The 22621-nt window shown below is 39.6% G+C and overlaps 1 protein-coding gene across 1 annotated transcript in view; it reads right to left on the minus strand.

Annotated features, from left to right (window-relative positions):
- Positions 1–2487: 2487 nt before the first annotated feature.
- GLCE (glucuronic acid epimerase) overlaps positions 2488–22621 on the minus strand; it is a 116892-nt gene continuing 96758 nt past the window's right edge. The window contains exons 2-4 of the mRNA XM_022579897.2: positions 17342–17937; positions 13282–13527; positions 2488–7214 (exon numbers count right to left, since the gene is read on the minus strand). Coding sequence (XP_022435605.1) covers positions 6190–7214; positions 13282–13527; positions 17342–17924 — 1854 coding nt within the window. The 5' untranslated portion in view covers positions 17925–17937 and the 3' untranslated portion in view covers positions 2488–6189. The remainder of the gene's footprint in view (positions 7215–13281; positions 13528–17341; positions 17938–22621) is intronic.

Here is a 22621-nt window from a genome sequence, read left to right on the forward strand (position 1 = left end):
TTTTCAATTTGACATCCTTATTAATGAGTTGGTATAATGAAAATCAGTATTTTATCCCTATATTGTTAACTATTTGTAACAATGATGCAGACTTGATATGTTTTAAATTGTCATGAAACAAAATCTCACAACCTACAATTCTGATATACTGTGTATCTAAATATATTTTTTCAATACTTCAGAGTTTTATATTCAGAATGGGCTAATGCAAATGGCACATGGCAGGAAGAATAAAAATCTTGCAGCTGGTGATGGTGTCTATATACTTTTGTAGCACCACTGCTCAAGCTTAGTGGTTACCTTTTGATCAACTATTTCCCTAAAAAAACTTTAAGATCAACTAGTTCTCTCTTATTGGACTTGTGTTAGGAGGCAACTGAAGCCCATGGGGGTGGAGTAAGTTTCTGATGTGATAACAGCAGAGCCAGAGAGCCTTGCCTCCCGAGTCCCCGGTCTAGATTTCAGTCCGGGGAAGAACTCTGAGTTTTGGCCTTAGCTGGTTGTCAATAAATTAAATGGCAACCCTGGCTAGTTTGGTTTCTGTGTACTTAATGAGTGAAGAATGGTTGCTAATGGGCTGAATTGTGTCCCACCCAAAATCCATGTTGAAGTCCTAACCACTAGGACCTCAGATTGTGACTGTATTTGGAGAGAAGACCTTTAAAGAGGTAATTAAGGTAAAATGAGGTTTCTGAATTAATGGGCCCTGATTCAATATGACTGGTTAGGACACAGACAACACACAGAGGGATGACCACGTGTGAGAACACAGCAAGAACGCAACTGCATGCCAAGGAAAGAGGCCACAGAAGAAACCAACCCTGGTGACACCTTGATTTTGGACTTTTACCCTCCAGAATTGCGAGAAAATAAATTTCCACTATTTAAGCCACACAGTCTGTGGCTTTTTTTTTTTTTTAATGGCAACCCTAGCAAATACAGTGGTCTAGACTGAAAGAAAATGTAGAACTCACATTATACTTTTCTTTATAATAGAGACACTATGTTATTGAGTAGGGCTCATTTATCCTAAGGATACAGTGGAATCTCATGGAACCAGAGTGGAATGCCGATGGCCTCAGAAATGCATCGGAGGGGCTTCTCTGGTGGCGCAGTGGTTAAGAATCCACCTGCCAATGCAGGGGACACGGGTTCGAGCCCTGGTCCTGGAAGATCTCACATGCCGCGGAGCAACTAAGCCTGTGCGGCACAACTACCGAGCCTGTGCTCTAGAGCCCACAAGCCACAACTACTGAGCCCACGTGCCACGACTACTGAAGCCTGTGCACCTAGAGCCCATGCTCTGCAACAACAGAGCCAGCACAATGAGAAGCCCGCGCACTGCAACAAAGACCCAATGCAGCCAAAAATAAATAAATAAATTTATTTAAAAACAAACAAACAAACAAATGCATTGGACCCAGGGCCTGGAGCATTGTCAAGATTCTGTGTTCGGGCTTCCCTGGTGGCGCAGTGGTTGAGAGTCCGCCTGCCGATGCAGGGGACGCGGGTTCGTGCCCCGGTCCGGGAAGATGCCACATGCCGCGGAGCGGCTGGGCCCGTGAGCCATGGCTGCTGAGCCTGCGCGTCCAGAGCCTGTGCTCCGCAACGGGAGAGGCCACAGCAGTGAGAGGCCCACGTACCGCAAAAAAAAAAAAAAAAAAAATTCTGTGTTCATCTCTGTTTTTCATTGTGTATCTGCTTCAGTTTTGTTTTGTTTTGTTTTTTAAATCCATCCCAATTTCCAATTCCTGGGGAAGAGACTGATTGGCCCAGCTTGAGTGAGGGACTCACCCCTGGTCTAAGAGTCATGTTAGAAATGACTGTTAGAGTGAGGCAGAGTCACATGGCACACCGTGGCCATCCCAGCCCTGTGGAGGGCTTCCCTGGTGACACAGCGGTTAAGAATCCACCTGCCAATGCAGGGCACACTGGTTCGAGCCCTGGTCCGGGAAGATCCCACATGCCGCGGAGCAACTAAGCCCGTGCGCCACAACTACTGAGCCTGCGCTCTAGAGCCCACGAGCCACAACTACTGAAGCCCGCACGCCTAGAGCCCGTGTTCCACAACAAGAGAAGCCACTGCAACGAGAAGCCCATGCACTACAACGAAGAGTAGCCCCCGCTCGCCGCAACTAGAGAAAGCCCGCGTGCAGCAACAAAGACCCAACACAGCCAAAAATAAATAAAAATAAAATAAATTTAAAAATAAAAATAAAAAAGCCCTGTGGAGACAAAGGAGGCGTTCTCAGGAAAGGAGAGCTCACCAGACTATGGAATAAGTCCTGTGCAGCACGGAGGGTCTGTCTCCTCTCAAGGGCAATGGGGAGGCAAATATGTGATGCTCAGTGTGCTAAAGCAGAATGGCCGATGTATTAACAGTTTGGCTACAGAGAGCAAAATTAAGGCAAGAGCAGTGCAAGGCCTCATTCAGACCAAGGACTGCTTGCAATCTTATGGCTGTTTCCCAACTGAGGATGAGAGAAAGAAGAGATGACGACAATGTTGATTAGCAGCCTGTCAACGTATGTGCACCCATCAGGTAGAAAAAGTTGATTGGTGATCAACTGGAATTCCATTATAGAAATGGTGCAGAATGTTTATAATCTAAAAAATAATGTGCAATGAAACATAACAGGAAGCCAGACTAGTCTCTGGTTTCATACATATTAGGGAACCTAAATCATTACTTTCTGAGAGGAAGGGGGCGGGGGAAGATTAAATAATGCTTTTTGTTCTGGAGAGCAGGTTATGTATGGGAAAAACAGCAAGAACAAACTTTCAAATAAATCGGAATCAGACAAAAGTGGTTACCATCCTGAATTAGCATGGGAAAGGGCATCCTCACAACTGTCACAGCACCTTGCTTTTGCTCACGTTGCCCCTTCTTCTTCTTCCACCTGGCACCCAGGCCTGAAGCCCCTGCTTCGGCTATGCCCTCTGTAACACCTACCCTGACTGACCACACAATTTGGCATTTTATTTTTCTGAAACTGTTTTGTGGACATTGTGTTCCCCCTGTAGACTAAACCTCCTTAGGATGAAGGCCTATATGATATTCCCCACTTTGTCTTAAAGGGCCTGACACACCTTTAATGAATATTTGTTGCCTGACTAGTTGTCACCAGCTGAACAGAAAGTGGTCAGAAATATGCTTGCTGGGCTCAAGTAATCTTAGAATCATCAGAGAAGAAAGAGAAACATCCACGTATGTTCCTTTTAAGATAAAAACTTTATTTTACAATTATATAAAGCTGCTTTACATTAAGCACAAACAATCCATTTACTTCGTATAGAAACAAAATACCTTTTCATCTGCAAAAAATCAAGTTTTGCTGTATATAAAACTAACACGTGCACATTGTGCTTGAACTGCAAAGTCTGTACAGCTTTACAAAGGACTACCCTGCAGAAGGGCATCCAGTAAACACTTTATTGCATATTTAACACATGGTCTATAACCCACATGTACAATGGAGGAGAAACAAGAAAAACAATTAAAAGGAGGATGAAAATAGCAGCTTTCAGTGAAAGTGTGCACACCGACAAAGAAAAAGGTCTGCCACATCCGTAGAGTTGTGCTTGTGTGTCATTTTTGTATTTCCTCACATACACTGGATGGTTTTTGGATGAAGCCTTTATGTACAATAACTCTGAAAGGGTCAAACCTGACCTTCATCTGGAAACTTTTGGCTGGTTTTATAACTGAAGTGGCAATAGGTTTAATTTAATATCAAAGCTAACTCAAGGTAAGTGTAAACAACTAATATCCATATTCTTGGAGCAAAGAAAAATTTAAAGAAATAAAACAAAACTTTAAAATACCCTCCCCATTCTCGCAAAGCTCAGACTAAATAAACATTTTGCATGACTTAAAATCCTAGAAAACTCCACAGGTGCTTAGGAAGAAAAATGTGATGGATGGTCTTGGGCAGTGTTTCTCCACATATATCCCCCGGTTCACTTGCATCAGAATTACCTGAACACTTTTTAAAAATGCAGATTATCATGCTTCACAGGCAGATTTACTACATATCTGGAATCTGTATTTCAGTAAGCTCCCAGGTGATTCTGAGGCATTAGTTTGAGATGCACTGGTTTGTACGGACAGTGCTGCTACAGGGTCAATTCACCCTCTTCGAAAATTCTGGGATCACAGGAAAAATCGAGTTGCTGTTGCAACGTGGAAGGCAGTGTGAAACCAACAGCAATGAAATAGCAATGCCATTTCTAGATCAAAATGTCTTTCTTTTTTCAGTGGAAAAAGACAGCCACATTGTTAAGGCACTGATATTTGTCACAGAAGCAGTACCATACTGTTTTCATTGATTCCCTCAATCTGAAGTACCAGTATGCAAACACAAGGCAGAAGTCTGGACTGCTCTAAATAATAACACATACGATGGAGTAAAAACGATTTCCAGATTGGAGAAGGTTTATTTTTGAGCCCTGAAATTAAAAAAAGAAGGAGTCCAGATATTCTTGTTGAGACATCTCATGTATAAGAACTACAAAGGTCAGAATCTAGGGGGAAACCTAATAACCCACAACTGTTTTGTTGTGGGCAAAATCGACTTGTGGTCACATAAATTGGGAGTTTAAACTTACTCTTCCATGGCCAGTTTAATATTGTCTTCAGTTGTAGATCTTCGTTCCTGCCCCCCTTGCCACTGAAACATATATTTTGTACATAGGTATGTACGTATTGTCTGGTTTCTAAGTGGTGCTGGTAGGCTGAGTTCAATCAAGATGTAGTGTGCAGGCAGGTGCCCACCTGGCTCTTGATGTGCATTTCATACAGGTCACACACACACTGCACGGCGTGTGTCAGACTCAGTCCCCTGAAAATATGGGGTCTCATATTTCCATTCTGTATAAGTTATTGTACTGATTTAGTGTATTGTCATACACTAAAACAAAGACAGCAAAATCAGCCTCCCTCAGTTCTGACCTACTGCCTGAAGTCTTATAGCAGACGCTACCCAGGGTATGAGGGCTATGATACCTATTTATGTGAGGTATAAAACCAAAATAAAGGTCTGATTACACACGTACAGCTAATGCAGTAGCATCACTTTTACCCAATAGCTGAAATAATTTAAAGTTAAAATTGCAAAGGAAGAACACTGATGCACAAAAGGCAATAGTTTGGAAAGTTGTCGACCAAGAATGATCTAAGTAGAAAAAAAAAAACTGCTATAAACCTTATAATATCTGACCTAGTAGTTTTCTTTAAAGGGGAAAAAAAATCTTAAAAAGACAGTGGTAGTGGACTTATCAAAATTACTACCTCCTCCCCAAATTTAGGTTTATAATAAAAATTCCCAAATGCCCCCCCAACATAGAAAAAACTCTCTAGCATAGTCTGAAATGAAATACAAAATTCTAGATAGTGACAAAAAGAAACCACCACAATGGGGGTAAAGGAGGGATAGAATGATTATCAAACCTTTACTGATTGTAGATCAAGTTTCATAAAACAGATAACATTTCTGTAATTTCTTGTGCAGTCAACAAGTTTCATCTTAGTTGTGCTTACATTATATAACTGTGAAGCCTGAACACTGGTTGTGTTTTTAATTTACACGTTTCAAGAAAACCATAAATTCAAAATATTCTCCATATATAACAAATTGAACAAATGCAACAAATGCTCATTCACTCCCAAGAAATTAATATATAGAAAAGAAACATCATTTTTAAAGTTGCACACAGTCCACTATTCAGGCTACAAGTACATATTTACTGTATTACAGCACATTATTTTTTTAAAGTCTGCTTTCAACATAAACATAAATAACCACATTTTAAAAGAGCCCCATACTAAGTTTGCAGGCAAGTGCTGGACAGTTGGCCAGTAAGAGCTACTTACCATTGTCTTTCCCAAACCGAGAGGACTGGACTATCTGTGGAACTATCTGTATAGGGTGATAAGCAAGGCCAAGTTAAACATTTTCATTCACCCGTTGACTAAACACTTTGCTGCTCTAAATGCCACCTACATTTCTAAACACCCAACTCATGGAATGCAATTATCTCAGAAGACTGGTTTTAAGGATCATTTATCACTTTGATGTAATCCACAAAAACCTAGTATACAACCTTTTAAAATGTGCCTATGCTCTGCTGACAGAGAGCCTGTAGTTTCTGTGTACAGCAGAGGCTGAAATATGATTTTGGTTCTGAGCTCTAGTTGTGCTTTGCCCTGCTGCCTTTAAGGTAGCTTTTCCACCTCTTGACAAATTCTTTGAAGACTGGGGACTCATCAATGGTGCTGAGTAGCTGCAGTTGATTGATGTGGGTGGTGTGATAGTCCCAGCGGGCCAGGTTGGGGGCAATGCCAAGCATGAAGTGCCGGAGGTCATAGATGGTTCCTGAGCCAGTGTCGTACAAGGGGAGCATGGCTTTAAGGGATTCCATGCCACGCTCATACAAGGACCTCGCTTCTTTCCCGAGTTTTTCCCCTGCAGTTTCTTTTAAGTCATACAGCCCAATTAAAGAATACATAAAGCCATTTAAAACAAAAGAGCTAGGTGTGGTTGGATATTCTTCATACCAGTCATGTTTATTCATAAACACAGCTTTAACTCCATGCTGCTCTGATAGAAATTTGTAAGGGGCTGTTGCCCTTAAAGCTGAATTGAGGAATATACGGTCTTTTGTTAAGAGATAGGCCCTGACTAATGTAGAAATGGCTTGCCCTTGGGCCATGGCAGAGTACCACCCTGGCTCTAAAGACTTGAACCCTTCCCCTAACTTACGGGTCACCATAATTGGCCAGCCACCTTTCTCATCCTGGTTCCTCACCAACCAATCACTGGCAGCAAAGAATGCGGCCATGTGGGCTGTGGTAGAGATGGTAATGTTGTCGAGGAAGCCTTTCCCTTTTGCAATCAGCCTAACTACTTTCTTGGGCATTATTTTGGTTGGCTTGACAGCTTTTGTGTTGGAAAGACCCACTCCTTTCCGGAGGTCAGTGACCAGGTCCCTGGTAACCGTGCTCCATGAAGTTCTGGGCCCAATGCCATAGTATATGTCTCTTTCTTTAAAAGCAATTAGCTGGGTATTTGAGACATAATGTACAGTGAAGAGCTGATTCTTTTCTGTGGTCTCCAGAACCACAGACACACTTCCGTTTGTTAAGAACTTGAGGTCAAATGAAATAATAAAATCTTTTGTGTTCCCCAGTTGCAAGGACACACCATCACTGGTTTCTGTAGGGGGAAAATATACCAAAAAAGACTGGTTAGAATAGAAGCTCTTTGTATTTAAAAGTTACTTGCAATTCATCCTTGACAATCCCTGACCATACAAAATTAATACTTCAATATTTTATATGTCAGATTTTAAAAAATATTTTAATTTTTGCTAAGTTAACCATAAACAGATGACACTTGTTGAGTCCGTGATGGCTTGTGAGCACCAGGGCAAAGCTCTTACCTTCTGGCCTGTCTAGTTTACATTAGAGGGGTTAATGGCCTTAGCAGATAGCTAAGGTACTGTGGTCAAACTGCCTTTTCTAGATCAAATACTGGCTGGCCAATAATCAATGACTGTCTAGTATACCCATTCTACAAAAAGAAAAAGTATAGCCAAAAGCTGGCTCAGCACATAATATTATAAGAAAGAGCCTAGAAGAAAAGAATGGTTAGACATGAATTAAAAAAACAAATTTTTTTTTTTTTTGGCTGTGCTGCACAGCTTGTGCGATCTTAGCTCACCAACCAGGAATAGAATCTGGGCCACCCACTGTGGAAGCATGGAGTCCTAACCACTGGACCACCAGGGAATTCCCTAAAAAATTTTTATTTACTTAATATTTAATAAGTATTTACTATGTTCTAAGTGCTTTACACATATTAACTCATTTAGTCAGTATAACACTTAAGAGTAGTGCTATTATTACTCTTACTTTATGAATGATGAACACAGACACAGAAGTTAAGTAACTTGCCTAAGGTACAAAGAGTTGAACACAGGTTGTCTAGTCTGGCTGTAGAATACATGCTCTGAATCACCAATCGATGTTGAAAATGATAGATTTGTTTTCAGATATTCATTGGAATTGTGAATAAATTCTGGAAATTAAGCAATCGGCTCATGTAGTCAACAAAAAGTGAGGAATACTGGGGGAGGCTCAAGTTAAAACAAACAAACTTTGTGTGGATTCTCACTTCACCACTTACTAGCTTTGAGATGGTCAACAGGGTACACCTATTTGAGGGCTTCCCTGGTGGCGCAGTGGTTGAGAGTGTGCCTGCCGATGCAGGGGACACGGGTTCGTGCCCCGGTCCCGGAAGGTCCCACATGCCGCGGAGTGGCTGGGCCCGTGAGCCATGGCCGCTGAGCCTGTGCATCCGGAGCCTGTGCTCCGCAATGGGAGAGGCCACAACAGTGAGAGGCCCGCGTACCGCAAAAAAAAAAAAAAAAAAAAGATACACCTATTTGAGCCTCAGTTTCTTCACGTGTTAAGTAGAAATAATATTACTTTGTAAGGTAACTGTGAGGATTAAAAAAAAAGGATAGTGGCTTGGAACATAGTATAAAATGATGATAATGATGATTTTGAAGCCAATGGTTTCAGAGGCTGATAAAATAGCAGAGCTGTTTTATTTGGCAAATCGTCAAATAGGAAATTTCTCTTGCATGTCTACAGTACGATGATGCCTGACTCTCAGAAAGTTGACTTCTACCAAGAAAAGAAACTGAGCATATTAAAACCAAACAGTAGCAGCAGCAGGAAGAAGAGGAAGAGGAAGAAGAAGAAAAAGAGGAAGAAAAACAACAAAAATATATATAGTACAAATTTTATAACATTAAAGGTAAATGTGAATATCTTGGTCGATACAGAGCTTAAATCTTTTTAAAATTTAATTAATTAAGTAATTAACTTTGGCTGTGTTGGCCTTCGTTGCTGCACGTGGGCTTTCTCTAGTTGCGGTGAGCGGGGACTACTCTTCGTTGCGGTGCGTGGGCTTTTTTTTTTCACTGCAGTGGCTTCTCTTGTTGTGGAGCACGGACTCCAGGCGCGTGGGCTTCAGTAATTGCGGCACGTGGGCTCAGGAGTTGTGGCGCATGGGCTTAGTTGCTCAGTGGTATGTGGGATCTTCCCGGAACGGGGCTCGAACCTGTGTCCCCTGCATTGGCAGGCGGATTCTTAACCACTGCGCCACCAGGGAAGTCCCCAGAGCTTAAATCTTAAAAACACATTCACATGTATTATCTCATTTGATCCTTACAATAATCTTCTGACGTTGGTAGAGCAGGAATTACTGCTTCCATTTTAGAGATGAAGATATGGAGGCTTTGCAAGGGTAAAAGGTTTGCCCAAAGCCAAATGCTAACTAGTGGTAGAGCAGGGACTAGAAACCAGGGTTCCTGGGTCTAAGTTCAAAGATTGTGAAAAGGAAATGATATTGGAAATACCATCCTCATGAGAATAACCAGTGGAAGAATTATTTCTCTTAAACACAGCTATAGAATCAGATCTACTTTAAGGCCTCCTTGAGGAAAGCTTGGGTGCTCCTTATTGGAGCAATGATTGGGAATGCGAACTGATGACAGTGTATACAGTGTGGTTAGCTTGGACAGTATTATCGCCATGTTGAGCTGATCATTTAACTCCTCCAACACTGGACTCTACCAGTGTGGATATAATTGACCCAAGGCTCTTAATTCCTTCATTTGATGGAATAAACAATTATGGAAGTTGTACTGAGAATGAGAATATCTTGCTAGATGTATGATGCTCTGACTTTTTAAAAAGTGATGTCAGAAGTATATTTCTAACACAGTAAAAATCCATTTATCTGGAGAAATGCCAACATGCAACCTCTCTCTTAGCTGGCATTTTCCTGTATCGATAGTAAATGGAATCTGATGCTCAGTACAACATACTTGATGTTTCAGGATGTTTCGCAGGATTCTGAATTGGCTTATGAATTACTCAAGATTAAATTAAATTATACTCAGCAGAGGCTATCTTGAGTGCTACTTGTTTTTTTATTCTTATGGTAAAAATGCCTTATTAATCAGACAACACTGTTAACTATGGCATCCATTCTCACCACCATCTTCAGAAGTCCAAATGGGAGAAAGTTGAAGAATTATATTTTCTTCTCAGAATTCCATTCTAATTGTCACTTTATGTATACAAATCTAATGAAATGATATAGTTCAATCAATCACCTTATGTTTCAATATAACAGATTATGTAGTTCAAAGAACTCAGTAATGAATGCTATCATTTAACACCACCAGAGGGGGTTATTGAGCCACAGAGGAGAAGTGACAAAGAAGTCACAATCCCCATTTTAAATCAATCCACAATCCTATGAGACAGGCCTTTTAATTCCTATCTTACAGATATACAGAGAGGTTAAATATCCTGTCTACGTCACTCAGAAGGGTCTGAATGGTAGCAACTGGGACATGACTGTGGTTATGGCAACCACTTTGGAAATATACCAGGCAAGATTTTGAGCTCTACTGGAGAGTCCTAAACTATCTGGAGACCTGTGCTTTAAATCTACTAATAGACAGGGGTAAGACAGGAATAAAGACACAGACCTACTAGAGAAGGGACTTGAGGATATAGGGAGGGGGAAGGGTAAGCTGTGACAAAGCGAGAGAGTGGCATGGACGTATATACACTAACAAACGTAAGGTAGATAGCTAGTGGGAAGCAGCCGCATAGCACAGGGAGATCAGCTCGGTGCTTTGTGACCGCCTGGAGGGGTGGGATAGGGAGGGTGGGAGGGAGGGAGACGCAAGAGGGAAGAGATATGGAAACATATGTATAACTGATTCTCTTTGTTATAAAGCAGAAACTAACATATCATTGTAAAGCAATTATACTCCAATAAAGCTGTAAAAAAAAAAAAATCTACTAATAGAAAGTTTCGAGTTTCCTGTCGCTTGAAATCCATGACTCCTCTCTCTGACCGGTTATTCCCAGGAGTCACTATAAGTGTCTATTTTTGGTATATGTGGTACATATAAATGTACTTTAGGCAACAAAGGGTGATAAACATTTAAGAATAGTCTTTAAATTAATGCTTTCACACATAACATGAACTGTTAGTAATCAACAGGTTTACTATGTGGAGTGAGAAGAGGCCTTAATCAGAACCTCAAGGAACAGAGAGAGACAAGGGTTAGGCAGAAGAGAAGTTCATAAGAAGCCTCAGAAGGAATGGCTACACAGAGAGGAGAAAGTGAGGTCATGGAAATGAAGTGAAGAGAGTGCTTGGGAAAGGGAAAGCTAATTTAATAAAGCAGGACAGGTATAAAGTTTTAATTCATTCAATTTTAAAATTAGGTAGAAGGAGAAAAAACATTCTTCAACAAACAAAACAATAAAAAATATGCTGCAGACCCATGTAATGGTTCTTCCCTCTAGATAATCTTATTTCCTTTCAGGGAAAAAAATTCAAGGCCAAAAAGGAAAAAGACCAACAGCATGTAGCCTCTGGTCTTCCAGAGCCTTACTTCACTTAGGCCTATGCTTTTATGCACAAGTTCCAATTTCTTCTCATCAATGATTCTCTGAATTTATCTCCCAAGAAGACTACATCATCTAAAAAGCCTCATTTCCCATTCCTAAGTTTCAATAAACATCTCACCTTTTTGATTTCTTCTCCTGCTCTGAGCAACAACTCCAACTAACTCTCCCTCATATACTTGTATCAAACGCAACTCCAGACACATCCAAGATATCAAAACAAGCACCACATTCTGAGGTAGCACACTCCTACCAACAGAGAGTTCCAATTGTGAGTAGCTAGTGTGCCACTGGCAGAATATCTGTCACAGACAGTTCTCTCCTCCATATGCTTAAACCCACCTTGGGAAGTAGTTTCATCTCTGGTTGCTGGCTGCAGAATGAAGGGCTAAAGTGAAGGCCCTTCACTTAGTATGAGGAGACCTATTGTTTGTATTAACCAGGGTACCCAAAAGTGCACAATGAAATCTATTGCTCTGAATAGGGCAGAGTTCAAGAGATGGTTCTAGAAAACCTCCCAGCACTTGAGGAGATTGAGATGAGGGCTGCTGCTTTCCACCCTAATCCAGACTACATTATTAATCAGTGTAAAAAGAAGCCCTCTAGATGCAACCAAAATCAAATGGCCTTTTTAATCTAATAATTTCCTGCTATAAGTCATAAGCTAAATACTCTTAAACATCTCCATGTACTTTCTCACCCAGCCAAGCCTGTTGCTTTACAATAAGCAAAGATGCTCTATGTACTGGAATATCACAGAATGCCATAGGATAAAAGAAGTTTTAGTCACAGAATAAAAAGTAAAGGTCACCACCCATTATTTGCATTGCATTAAGCACTCATAAATCCATTACTTAAGGCCATCTAGAGTGAGTAGATTTGTACTGCTGTTTTCAAGGTCTGTGAATTACACAGTCATCAGTAAAGGACAAGGACAGAATACAGAAAAGGTCTTATAACCTTTTCTCTCTTTTTATTTACCAACTGGCAAGGTTGGTGGGAGGGAGGATGAGCTCTGTTCTTGACAACATTCCCCCCCCACCCCGGAACAGAAAATTAAGCCTGAGGTGCTAACTAAAATTATTCCATTGTCTTTTTAAGTAATGAACTCATTAATTCTCATAGATATTGATTAGTGGAGAGAAATACATTACATCCCAATTAATGGGACCGTCTTAGAAAAAGGGGAAATGTTGCATAAAGTTAATTTGATTTTATAAAAGATTTTATTAATGAAATGCCTTTATATGAAGTTTGAAACAATCTAGTACATTACCAAAAGTCAATATAGAAAGCAGGCCTGGTTGGTAATGCTATATTACTTTGAAAAAATAAAAAGCTACTGGTAAAAAATAGGCAAAGGAAAGGATGGCTCTCGCTATAAAGAAAAATTTCTGCCTTAATGCAAAATAGTTAAAAAATTAAAGGATGAGTACTGTGCTGAAACATTAAAATAAACTGAGAAACTTTATTCCTGTGGGATCTGGTTCCCTGGAAGGAGAAAGACATGATGCAGTAACCTGGTTCTTGTGGCTTGGCTCTTCATGCAGTAAATATTCCTTATACAACCTTAAATGTTTTAGCTGATCCTTTAGATTTCACTTGGGTGACACTATTTGTTTCTTCATATATGTAATATCAGGCATCTGCTAATGTGTTTTTTAAAAACCATAAAAACAATTTTAAGGGAGTATCAGGTGCCACATAAATCAACATAAAATTAGCAAACACATATAAAAACACATCACTTAAACAAAACAAAACAAAACATCACTTACCCGGAGCAGTGAACTGTTTAACATTGGTGAATCTAGACTTATCAGCCACACTAGCCATAAAGCAGCCCTTTGGCACGGTCCAGTCATTGGGCTTGCTATTTTTGTCCCTGTCTTCTGCTGTTTCATATACCTCTGTGTGAGGGGGTTTCTCAGTTAGATTCTTGCTGTAATGACTTAACCCATACTGTGCAATCTGGATTGGGTAGAAATAGCCTTGAGGTCCCCATTGTGTAGATAGAGGTACACCTATAAAACAGAGAAACAAAATAAATATCTCCAGACATTCATAATCCTATTCTGAATACCACTCTTCACTGTTTTACTTCTGAGGGAGTTACAGGGTTATCAGCAACTTTTAAGCTTCCTTATTACACTGTTTTCATAATTACTAAAAACAAGTACCAAATTAACCAGAAATGAAAAACAGAACTAAATGCTCATTCACTCTCATTCATTATTTGTTGACAGATAGCAATGCAATGTTGTGGATCATCTTTTTAAGGACTAATTTTTAATGTGTGCTACTTTTGCTCATAGCTACAGATGTCATATTTCATAATTCTGTTTCATACATTCAAGTTTTACACAATTTAAATACATATAGTTAATGTTACCAGCTTTATTCTAGAATATTAAACCTGAAATTTTCTTAACATCTGTACTTAACAGTCAAGTTAATTACATACTAATCTTTCCCTCCGGTGTCAAGATGTGGTCTAGTAACTTTATCATCTGACGGTTAAAAGTATTTGTTTAAGAAGCCAGCTATGGGGGGCTTCCCTGGTGGCGTAGTGGTTGAGAGTCTGCCTGCCAAGGCAGGGGACACAGGTTCGAGCCCTGGTCTGGGAGGATCCCACATGCCGTGGAGCAACTGGGCCCGTGAGCCACAACTACTGAGCCTGCACGTCTGGAGCCTGTGCTCCGCAACAAGAGAGGCTGCGATAGTGAGAGGCCTGTGCACCGCAACGAAGAGTGGCCCCTGCTCGCTGTAACTGGAGAAAGCCCTCGCACAGAAACAAAGACCCAACACAGCCAAAAATAAATAAATAAATAAATAAATTTATATATATATTAAAAAAAAAAGCCAGCTATGACTAGGCAAATTAAAGTATAAACACAGTTTGCAATTCTTTTTCATATCCTTCACATCAAAATGTAATTCTTGAGAACAAAGAGTGCCTTTTTTAAAGAATGAATTAAAGTTGTATATTTAACCATAGATTCTTGATAAATTCATTAATGGATTACATCTTGTAAAGTTCTAAGCAAAATTTTTAAATGTTTGGCATTAGTGTTTATTTTAGTAATTTTCTACATGGGAAATACAATAATACCACACTGTACAGAATACTGTATTATTGCATCATGGTGTATGTGTTGAGAGATAAACTCCTATTTGTAGTCTTAAAATAAACAAGCAACAGATGGGCATGGCAGAAACTGGGAACCTACAAAACTGTATGTGTTTTGATGTAGTTTCAAAATAGTTTAAGGAATTAGAGACCATACAGGCTAAAAAACCTAGGCTACAGATAAGCTTTTTAACTTCAATATTCTTTCTCCAAGGGTAGATTTTTTTTTCAAAGTTCAAATAGAATTATTTTTACTTAATAAAAGCAAGGTTTATACTATCTCATTTGATGGGTAATAACTACAATAATGTGCAATTGGCCTAAGAAGTGATTGACTGATCAATGGAACCAAATACTAGGCCAGAAACATACTCTAGTAAAGATTTAGAAACATACTCTAGTTTCAAAATATTTTAGTATAATGATAAAGATTGAATCATTGATCAGCGGGGAAAAGAGGAGATTATTCAATAAACGTTAAGGGGAAAAAAAATCTAAAATTAGGCCCTGACCTTGTACCATTTGTCAAAATACAAATCCGTTTAGCTTGAATAAAAAGTTAAATGTAAAAACCCCCCCCATAAAACTATTAGAGAAAATACAGATGAACAGCTGATCGTGGCATGGCAAATGATTTTCTAAGCATAAAAGGAAGAATTAAAAAAAAAAAACCTAAGTTTAGTAAATAGAACTAAACATTTCTAAAACTAACAAACCATAAATAAAATGAAAAGACAGCCAAATGAAAGAAAATATCTTTAACAAATGCAACAAGGTGCTACCACCCTTGCTATATATATAAAAGGTCTCACAAATATATTTTTCTAAAAAACAACATTAATCACATTGAAAAAGGGGGAAAGAACATCAAGCCCATTCTATAATGGTTAAAAGCATATGAAAAAGATATCTGACCTCACTAATTGCTACAGAAAGCAAATTATGAGATCCCTTTGTAAACAACAGATTAAAAAATGAACTTTCATGATGGCAGGAATTGGGTGACAGGAGCACCCTTATACTCTGCTATTGGAAGCATGAATAGGGTCAACCGTCTTGGAAAGTAGTTTGGTAAAATAGATTAACTGATACTATTTGACATGGTAATTTATTTCCTAGGGAACTACTCTGAGAATACAATTAAAACAGCAAATGATTAACTATGAATATCTATACCATTATGTATAATGGCAAAAAAGTGGAAATGACCTAAATGTCCAACTAAAGAGAAAGGTTCCATACATTATTATGGCACATCCTTATTACGAATATTAGTGATTAAAATATTCAATAACAAGAGGAAATAATCATAACACGTTGAACTAAAAAAGAATACAAAATTGACTATACAGCATGATTCTAATTTGTTTAAAAATGTATATCTACAAAAACAACAAAAAGATTGGAAAAGACATCAAAACATTAACAGTGGTTATGGTTGCTTTTTACTTTTTCTTTAGCATCTAAGCACCTATTAAGCTTACACACTTTTAAAAATTACTGGAAAAAAAAAAAAGGTTTGGCGATGGATATCTTTCAAGCCTCTAAAAAACTACTACCCTCCTGAACACTGCACAATAAATATCATTATAACTATGTTAAAACATATACCTAGGTATAAAGACCTTCTGAGAATATATAAAAATGGTAATAATTATCTTGAATGGTAAGAATATAAGTGAATTTACCCCCTTCCTTCTTCTAAACATTCAGTAAAGATATTACAAAAATTAAAATATTAAGATATTAAAATCACTTTCTATTTATTATTATTTTTTTATTTTTTGCGGTACGTGGGACTCTCACTGTTGTGGCCTCTCCCTTTGTGGAGCACAGGCACCGGATGCGCAGGCTCAGTGGCCATGGCTCACGGGCCCAGCTGCTCCGCGGCATGTGGGACCTTCCTGGACCGGGGTATGAACCCGTGTCCCCTGTGTCGGCAGGCGGACTCTCAACCACTGCGCCACCAGGGAAGCCCTAAAATCACTTTCTAGAACAAAATGAGAAAAATGAAATAAAACCCAAACTAAGCAATCTTAAAACACACTAAGTTCTTTCCTCTGATTAAATGATATACTTTAAAGTCAAATTCAATATGGCTTTCTGATCAATCCTAGGTTTGAAATACAAATTCCAAAATGTATTAATTATACCCATAAGGAACCCCCAGGTTTTAAAGCCAATGAAACACATTATGTAATAGACTATAGGAGTTCATGAAGTTCAGAGAAAATGATATTATGTATTATCTTGTTCTGAGAACTGTAAACCTCCATCTAGGGATGATACCTGGCTAATCTGGTAATAAGACTTGGTACATTGATGGGTCCACCGGATGGCCTGTCCCCCTTTCCCATCTCCTCTCATAGGATATGATAATAACCTATTACGATAGGTTATTAGGATAATAACTGTATATTTTAATGCAAAGTTTCTGGAGATGCTGTGCCTTGACTTTACTGATGATAATTTTAGTTTCTGGGGTAGGTTAATGGCATAATCCTATTTAATCAGGTATGATCTTATTGTAGCCCTTAAATCACACCATCTAGAAAGTTCAGGTTTAACCTGTTCCTCCCTGCTAAGTCAGAGTGATGGAAGGTCTCTTGATAGTAAGCTATGTAAGTACTTGCTATATAATTAACACAGTCTCTTATTTCTCAACACAATCAGGACAGAAAAATGCAGTGGAGTAGATGGATACCAACCTTCAACCCCACTTATGCACTTGACTCTGTCTCGGACTTCCACATTGTAGCCTTCAAAGGACATAAATACACCATCAGGGTGATAAGGGGCTCTCTGTGCATAGACTTTGGAATAGCTATGAGAGAATTCAAACCGATCATAGCCATCGTACTGAACCACCTTTCCGTAAACGTCAAAATATTTCTCTACCCAGGTAAATGGAAGAAAGACTTCATTCCCCTCTCGTCTCCCTTTAATTGTGTGTTCATCATTTATGAGACAGTCAATTTCTTCATATTTGAGCCCTAACACCTTGCTTCCCCCATTGCTATTGAAGCCTCCAACAACAGGGGGCGCTTTCTGCTGTTCCTGAGGGAATGCCTCCTCAGAGTGCTTGGCCATGTGGTTCACATAGTTGTTGCTCTCAGATGCTGCTGCTCTTTTTTCTAACGCATCCACTCTGAAGCCACTACTCGAGTGCCGTGGAAACTGGATCGCTCTGTCGCTGGAACACTTATTCCACAAAAGTACTGTGACCAAAGTGAAGAGTGCGCAGATGACAATCAAAGTCTTATAGTTGACCCGAGCTGCCAAGCAACGCATATTCAGACCATACCTATGGAGGCAAGAAGAAAAATTCACACGAAGATGTACTTACTGACATTTCATAGGATAAGATTTACTTTTAAGGTACTGAACCACCACATTAGGGCAATTTTATTAACTGCATGTAATCTGATCAGATTTAAAATTACTAACTCAAACTTTTCAGCAGAGACAAAGAAAAGGCAAGAGTTGCTTCCCCCCTCTTAAAATGCTCAGTTAGCATGATCCTCTAAAGCAAAGATTCCCAATCTTTCTCTGTTTGTGGCTCCCTTGGATTCTTAATAATTCTTTCATGAAGCCCCTAGGTCAAAAAAAAAAAACCTGTTGGGCTTCCCTAGTGGCGCAGTGGTTGAGAGTCCGCCTGCCGATGCGGGGGACACAAGTTCGTGCCCCGGTCCAGGAAGATACCACATGCCGCGGAACGGCTGGGCCCGTGGGCCATGGCCGCTGAGCCTGCGCGTCCGGAGCCTGTGCTCCGCAACGGGAGAGGCCGCAACAGTGACAGGCCCGCGTACCGCAAACAAACAAACAAACAAACAAAAAATACCCTATTACTTCCATTTGTGAAGTAGTTGGGCTCAAACAACTTAATACATATTTTTGTCCTAACGACTGAGTAGCTGTTTGAAAAAAATATAACAGGTCATGTCAAGGTAAACACTGACATCCATGTTGCCAAATCCAACAATGAATTTTTAGTGCTCACCCTATGTTGCTTCTCAGCAGCATGAAATAGTAAACGACTCTTTCCTTCCTGAAACACTTTCTTCCCAGGACTCCCGGGGCACCATGTGTTCTTGGTTCTCCTTATACCCCAGCTGGGTGCTCCTCCTAGTCATCTCTGATCATTCCTTCTCATCTCTCTGAACCTGAATGTTGAAATGCCTTAGGGCCCCAGTCCTCAGACCTCTTCTTTATCTCTATTCACTCCCAGGTGATCTCACCCAATCTCATGGCTTTAAATACAATTTATATGTTGACTTTTCCCAAAATTCTATCTCCAGGCCAGACCTTTCTTCAGAACTGCAGGCACATATACCTATGTGCCAATCCAAGTATCAATAACTGACATCTTTATTTGAAGGTGAAATGGACTTCTAAAACATAACATTCAAAATTTAATCCCTAATCTTTCCCTTCAATATGCTCCTCCTTTACTGCTCAGACCAGAAATACTGACTCCTTTCTTGTTCACCCCATATCCAACCAGTCAGGAAATCCTGCTGTCCCTACCTTCAAATTATACCCAGAATCTAATCACTTTTCACCAACTACACAAGTTACCAACACATCAGAGCCACTGCCATATTTCACTTGGAATACTACAGTGATGTCTAACCTGCTCTCCCTGCTTTTACCCTTGCTCTACTATTCTACCCCAAAGTCTATTCTCAACATAGCAGTCAGAATGATGCTTTTAAATATAAGCCAGATCCTGTCTTTCCAGTCATCATGGGAGAATTTGATGCTGTTGCCCCTACTGGCCATGTGGTGTACCAACCAGTTGTGATTGTACTGTAGGTAGTCCTGGAATGCCTGTTGCTGGGGTCACTGGGAAACATGGAAAATTATGGGTTAGTTACATGTGCAACATATGGAATATCTCTGCCCACTGAGAGTAAAGAGGGTAGGCTTACTGCTGTTTGCTACAGTAGCTCTGTAATTTATTTTATGGTGTAAATCCAAAACTACTTATTTTATGGTTGTAATCCTTCTTCCCCCTTTTCCTCTCAATAAACCCTTCTGGCAGCAATGAGATTAAAAAAAATCAAACCGCAAAATGAAAACGTTTAATGAAAAATTACACAATGATTTTCTGTTTTTCAAGAAAGCTGATGGTGTTTTTCAATTAAAAGCTCATTTCTTTTAATTCCAAGAGGAGGTAAACCCTAAGCCCTTGCATGTCTGAAAGCAACTTTATTCTGCTCTCACCTTTGATTAATAGTTTGGCAGGATATAGAATCCTTGGGCTGCGTATTATTTTCTTTCTAAATGCTGTAGGCAATGTTTTACTTTCTTAAAGCATTACGGGCTACTGATGAGAGGTTTGACTTCAGTCTGATACTTGCCATTTTGTACATGACTTCCCTCTGAGTCTTGTGTTTACCCTAGGAATTCTGCAGTTTTGTGAGAATGTGTTAACAGTATGATATTTGATTCACTATTTCAGCACTTGGTGTGCCCTTTCAACCTGAAACCTTGTGTTCTCTTATTCTTGTTTAATGGATGTAGTATCTTCTTGCGGCTCTGAGTATGTTAGGGTTCTGTTTTTGTAAAGTTCTCTCTGATTATCTCTGTTTTCTTTGGTGGTCATTTTTCTGGTTATTTTAGTCTCTTTCATGGTGTTAGCTTTCCTCATACGCCTGTGATCTCTGTTTACTCACTCATCTTTAGGCTTGAATGACTCATTAGCTAACACAGATTTCCTCTGTTATTGTGAAGATGGTCTGCTTTTGGGCTAGATTGTTCTCCTGAGAGGGGCTCTGTGTGGGTTGGGTACAGGCGGAGTGACAGTGTTCCTTTAGGGTGTGTGGGTGGGTAGCCAGCAGGCCCTCTAAATACCAGAATGAAGATGACTTTTTCTTTTGTCCTGGGGACATAACTCGTACTCTAGAAGCCTTAGCTTTTCCCAATTTCTCTAAAGAAAATCTGCTGGTGTTTTGGCTGGGGTTCACGCCAGCTATCTATAGTTCAAGTGCAGGGGTGAGAGAGATAAGGGGAAGGAAGGAGAGGGTACAGCTGTGCCTTCTAGTACTGGAACAGAGATCCGGAAATCTGTTTAATTATCACCCTATGGTAATCTTCCTATTTACTGTTATTGGCTTCTTCATTTCTTATTTCTATATATTTTATTTCAGTGGGGCATCAGGAGGGAAGGGAGGCAAAGATATGGGTCTGGTACAACTTGGAAATCATACACAGATTGTAAGAGCTGGAATCCAATAATACATTTCATCACCTGCATTATTACTATGAGAAAATGTGTTGGACGCTAAAAAAAGAAGTGTGGTACAAGCAAACCTTCAGAAGTCACAGTTATAAATTGAGGATTTCCTTATATAGTAGCATGGGCAAACGGATAATACTACGTGATGTTCTTTGTTTTAATTTCATTTATTTATTTTTATTTTTGACTGCGTTGGGTCTTTGCTGCTGCGCGCAGGCTTTTCTCTAGTTGTGGTGAGCAGAGGCTACTCTTCATTGTGGTGCACGGGCTTCTTATTGGGTGGCTTCTCTTGTTGCAGAGCATGGGCTCTAGGCACGCAGGCTTCAGTAGTTGTGGTGCTTGGGCTCAGTAGTTGTGGCTCGCGGGCTCTAGAGCGTAGGCTCGGTAGTTGTGGCGCACGGGCTTAGTTGCTCCGTGGCATGTGGGATCTTCCCGGACCAGGGCTCGAACCCGTGTCCCCTGCATTGGCAGGTGGATTCTTAACCACTGAGCCACCAAGGAAGCCCCTAAGTGAGGTTCAAACAAACAAACAAAAAAAGCCCTCCATTAAAAACATTTATGTGCCAACATTTGAATCATCCGTCAGCTATACTAACATTTAGATCAGTTAAAACAGAAATATAAAGCTTTTGTCCCACCTTTGAGACGTGCCCTTCCTCCATGACCCAAAAGAGAGTAAACCTGCTATGGAACTAGTAGGCTACCATTATGATGAGGCATGTGATGGGAAAATAAAGAAAAGTCAAAATTAAAAACTTTCAATAACCTTTATGTCCAGATTTTGTATCTGATACCATTCCTTACTAAAAGCAATTCAGGATAAAAAAAATTATAAAAGCAATCAGGGCTTCTTAGAGACATCAATCTGAAAGGTCCCTTTCCCGATTAAGTCAAAGCTGTGAGAATTATGACTGACGTTGACTGAAACACACTAAATCAATAAAGATCCATGAGTCTATAATGATATTCAAAACAGGAGATAGCCAGAAAAAATACTTAAATCATCTTCTGACGAAAACTGGTAACTAAATGAAAGAAGTTATTTATCTATCTTTGCACGAGAACACACCAATAGCCCCAGATGACAAAGAATTCTATTTTACAGAAAAAGGGTGGCTAATAATGTAGAAGAAAAAAATTAAAATCAGAAAATTAGTATTATGCAATTCCTCATGAAATTACTAATTTAGCCAAGTGTTATATTCAGGCATATGTTTGACAGGGATTTAGTGATTCATACTGTGCAAAGTAACACCAAATACATTGTTTCCTAGTCACAAGGAGAAAAAGGTGAAACTCTACAATGAAAGGATCAGTCAGCACCTTAATTCAGTGGTCAAATTCAGTCTCATTAATGATGACTCATGCAGATGTTCTGTCTCTTGATGAGTTAAAATAAAAAGTACATAACCTATTGTATATCCCAGCCAAAAATGTTTAACTTGGATCTCTCTGACCCTACGATTTAATTTCTAGTTAACAGGAAATACAAGGGAAAGAGGAACAAGTTAAGTGCAGATGCAACCAGTACATCAAGAAGGTGAGACATCCTGCAGGAGAGCTGGCCCCATCTCCTCAATAAATTAGTGGTATGAAACGAAAAAGGAGACTGGGTTAGACTTTTTGAAAAGAGACTTAAGAAATATAACAACCAGATGTGAGACTTGGTCCTAAGCTGGGAAATCTGACTATGGGCTTGGTAAGAAGGAAAGATGGAAGGACATATGGAGGTTGTTAACTGAAAAAA

Source organism: Delphinapterus leucas, chromosome 2, assembly GCF_059928025.1.
Source record: "Delphinapterus leucas isolate spDelLeu-1000000601 "Yukka" chromosome 2, BTC_Dleu_Yukka2, whole genome shotgun sequence".
NCBI lineage: Eukaryota > Metazoa > Chordata > Mammalia > Artiodactyla > Monodontidae > Delphinapterus > Delphinapterus leucas.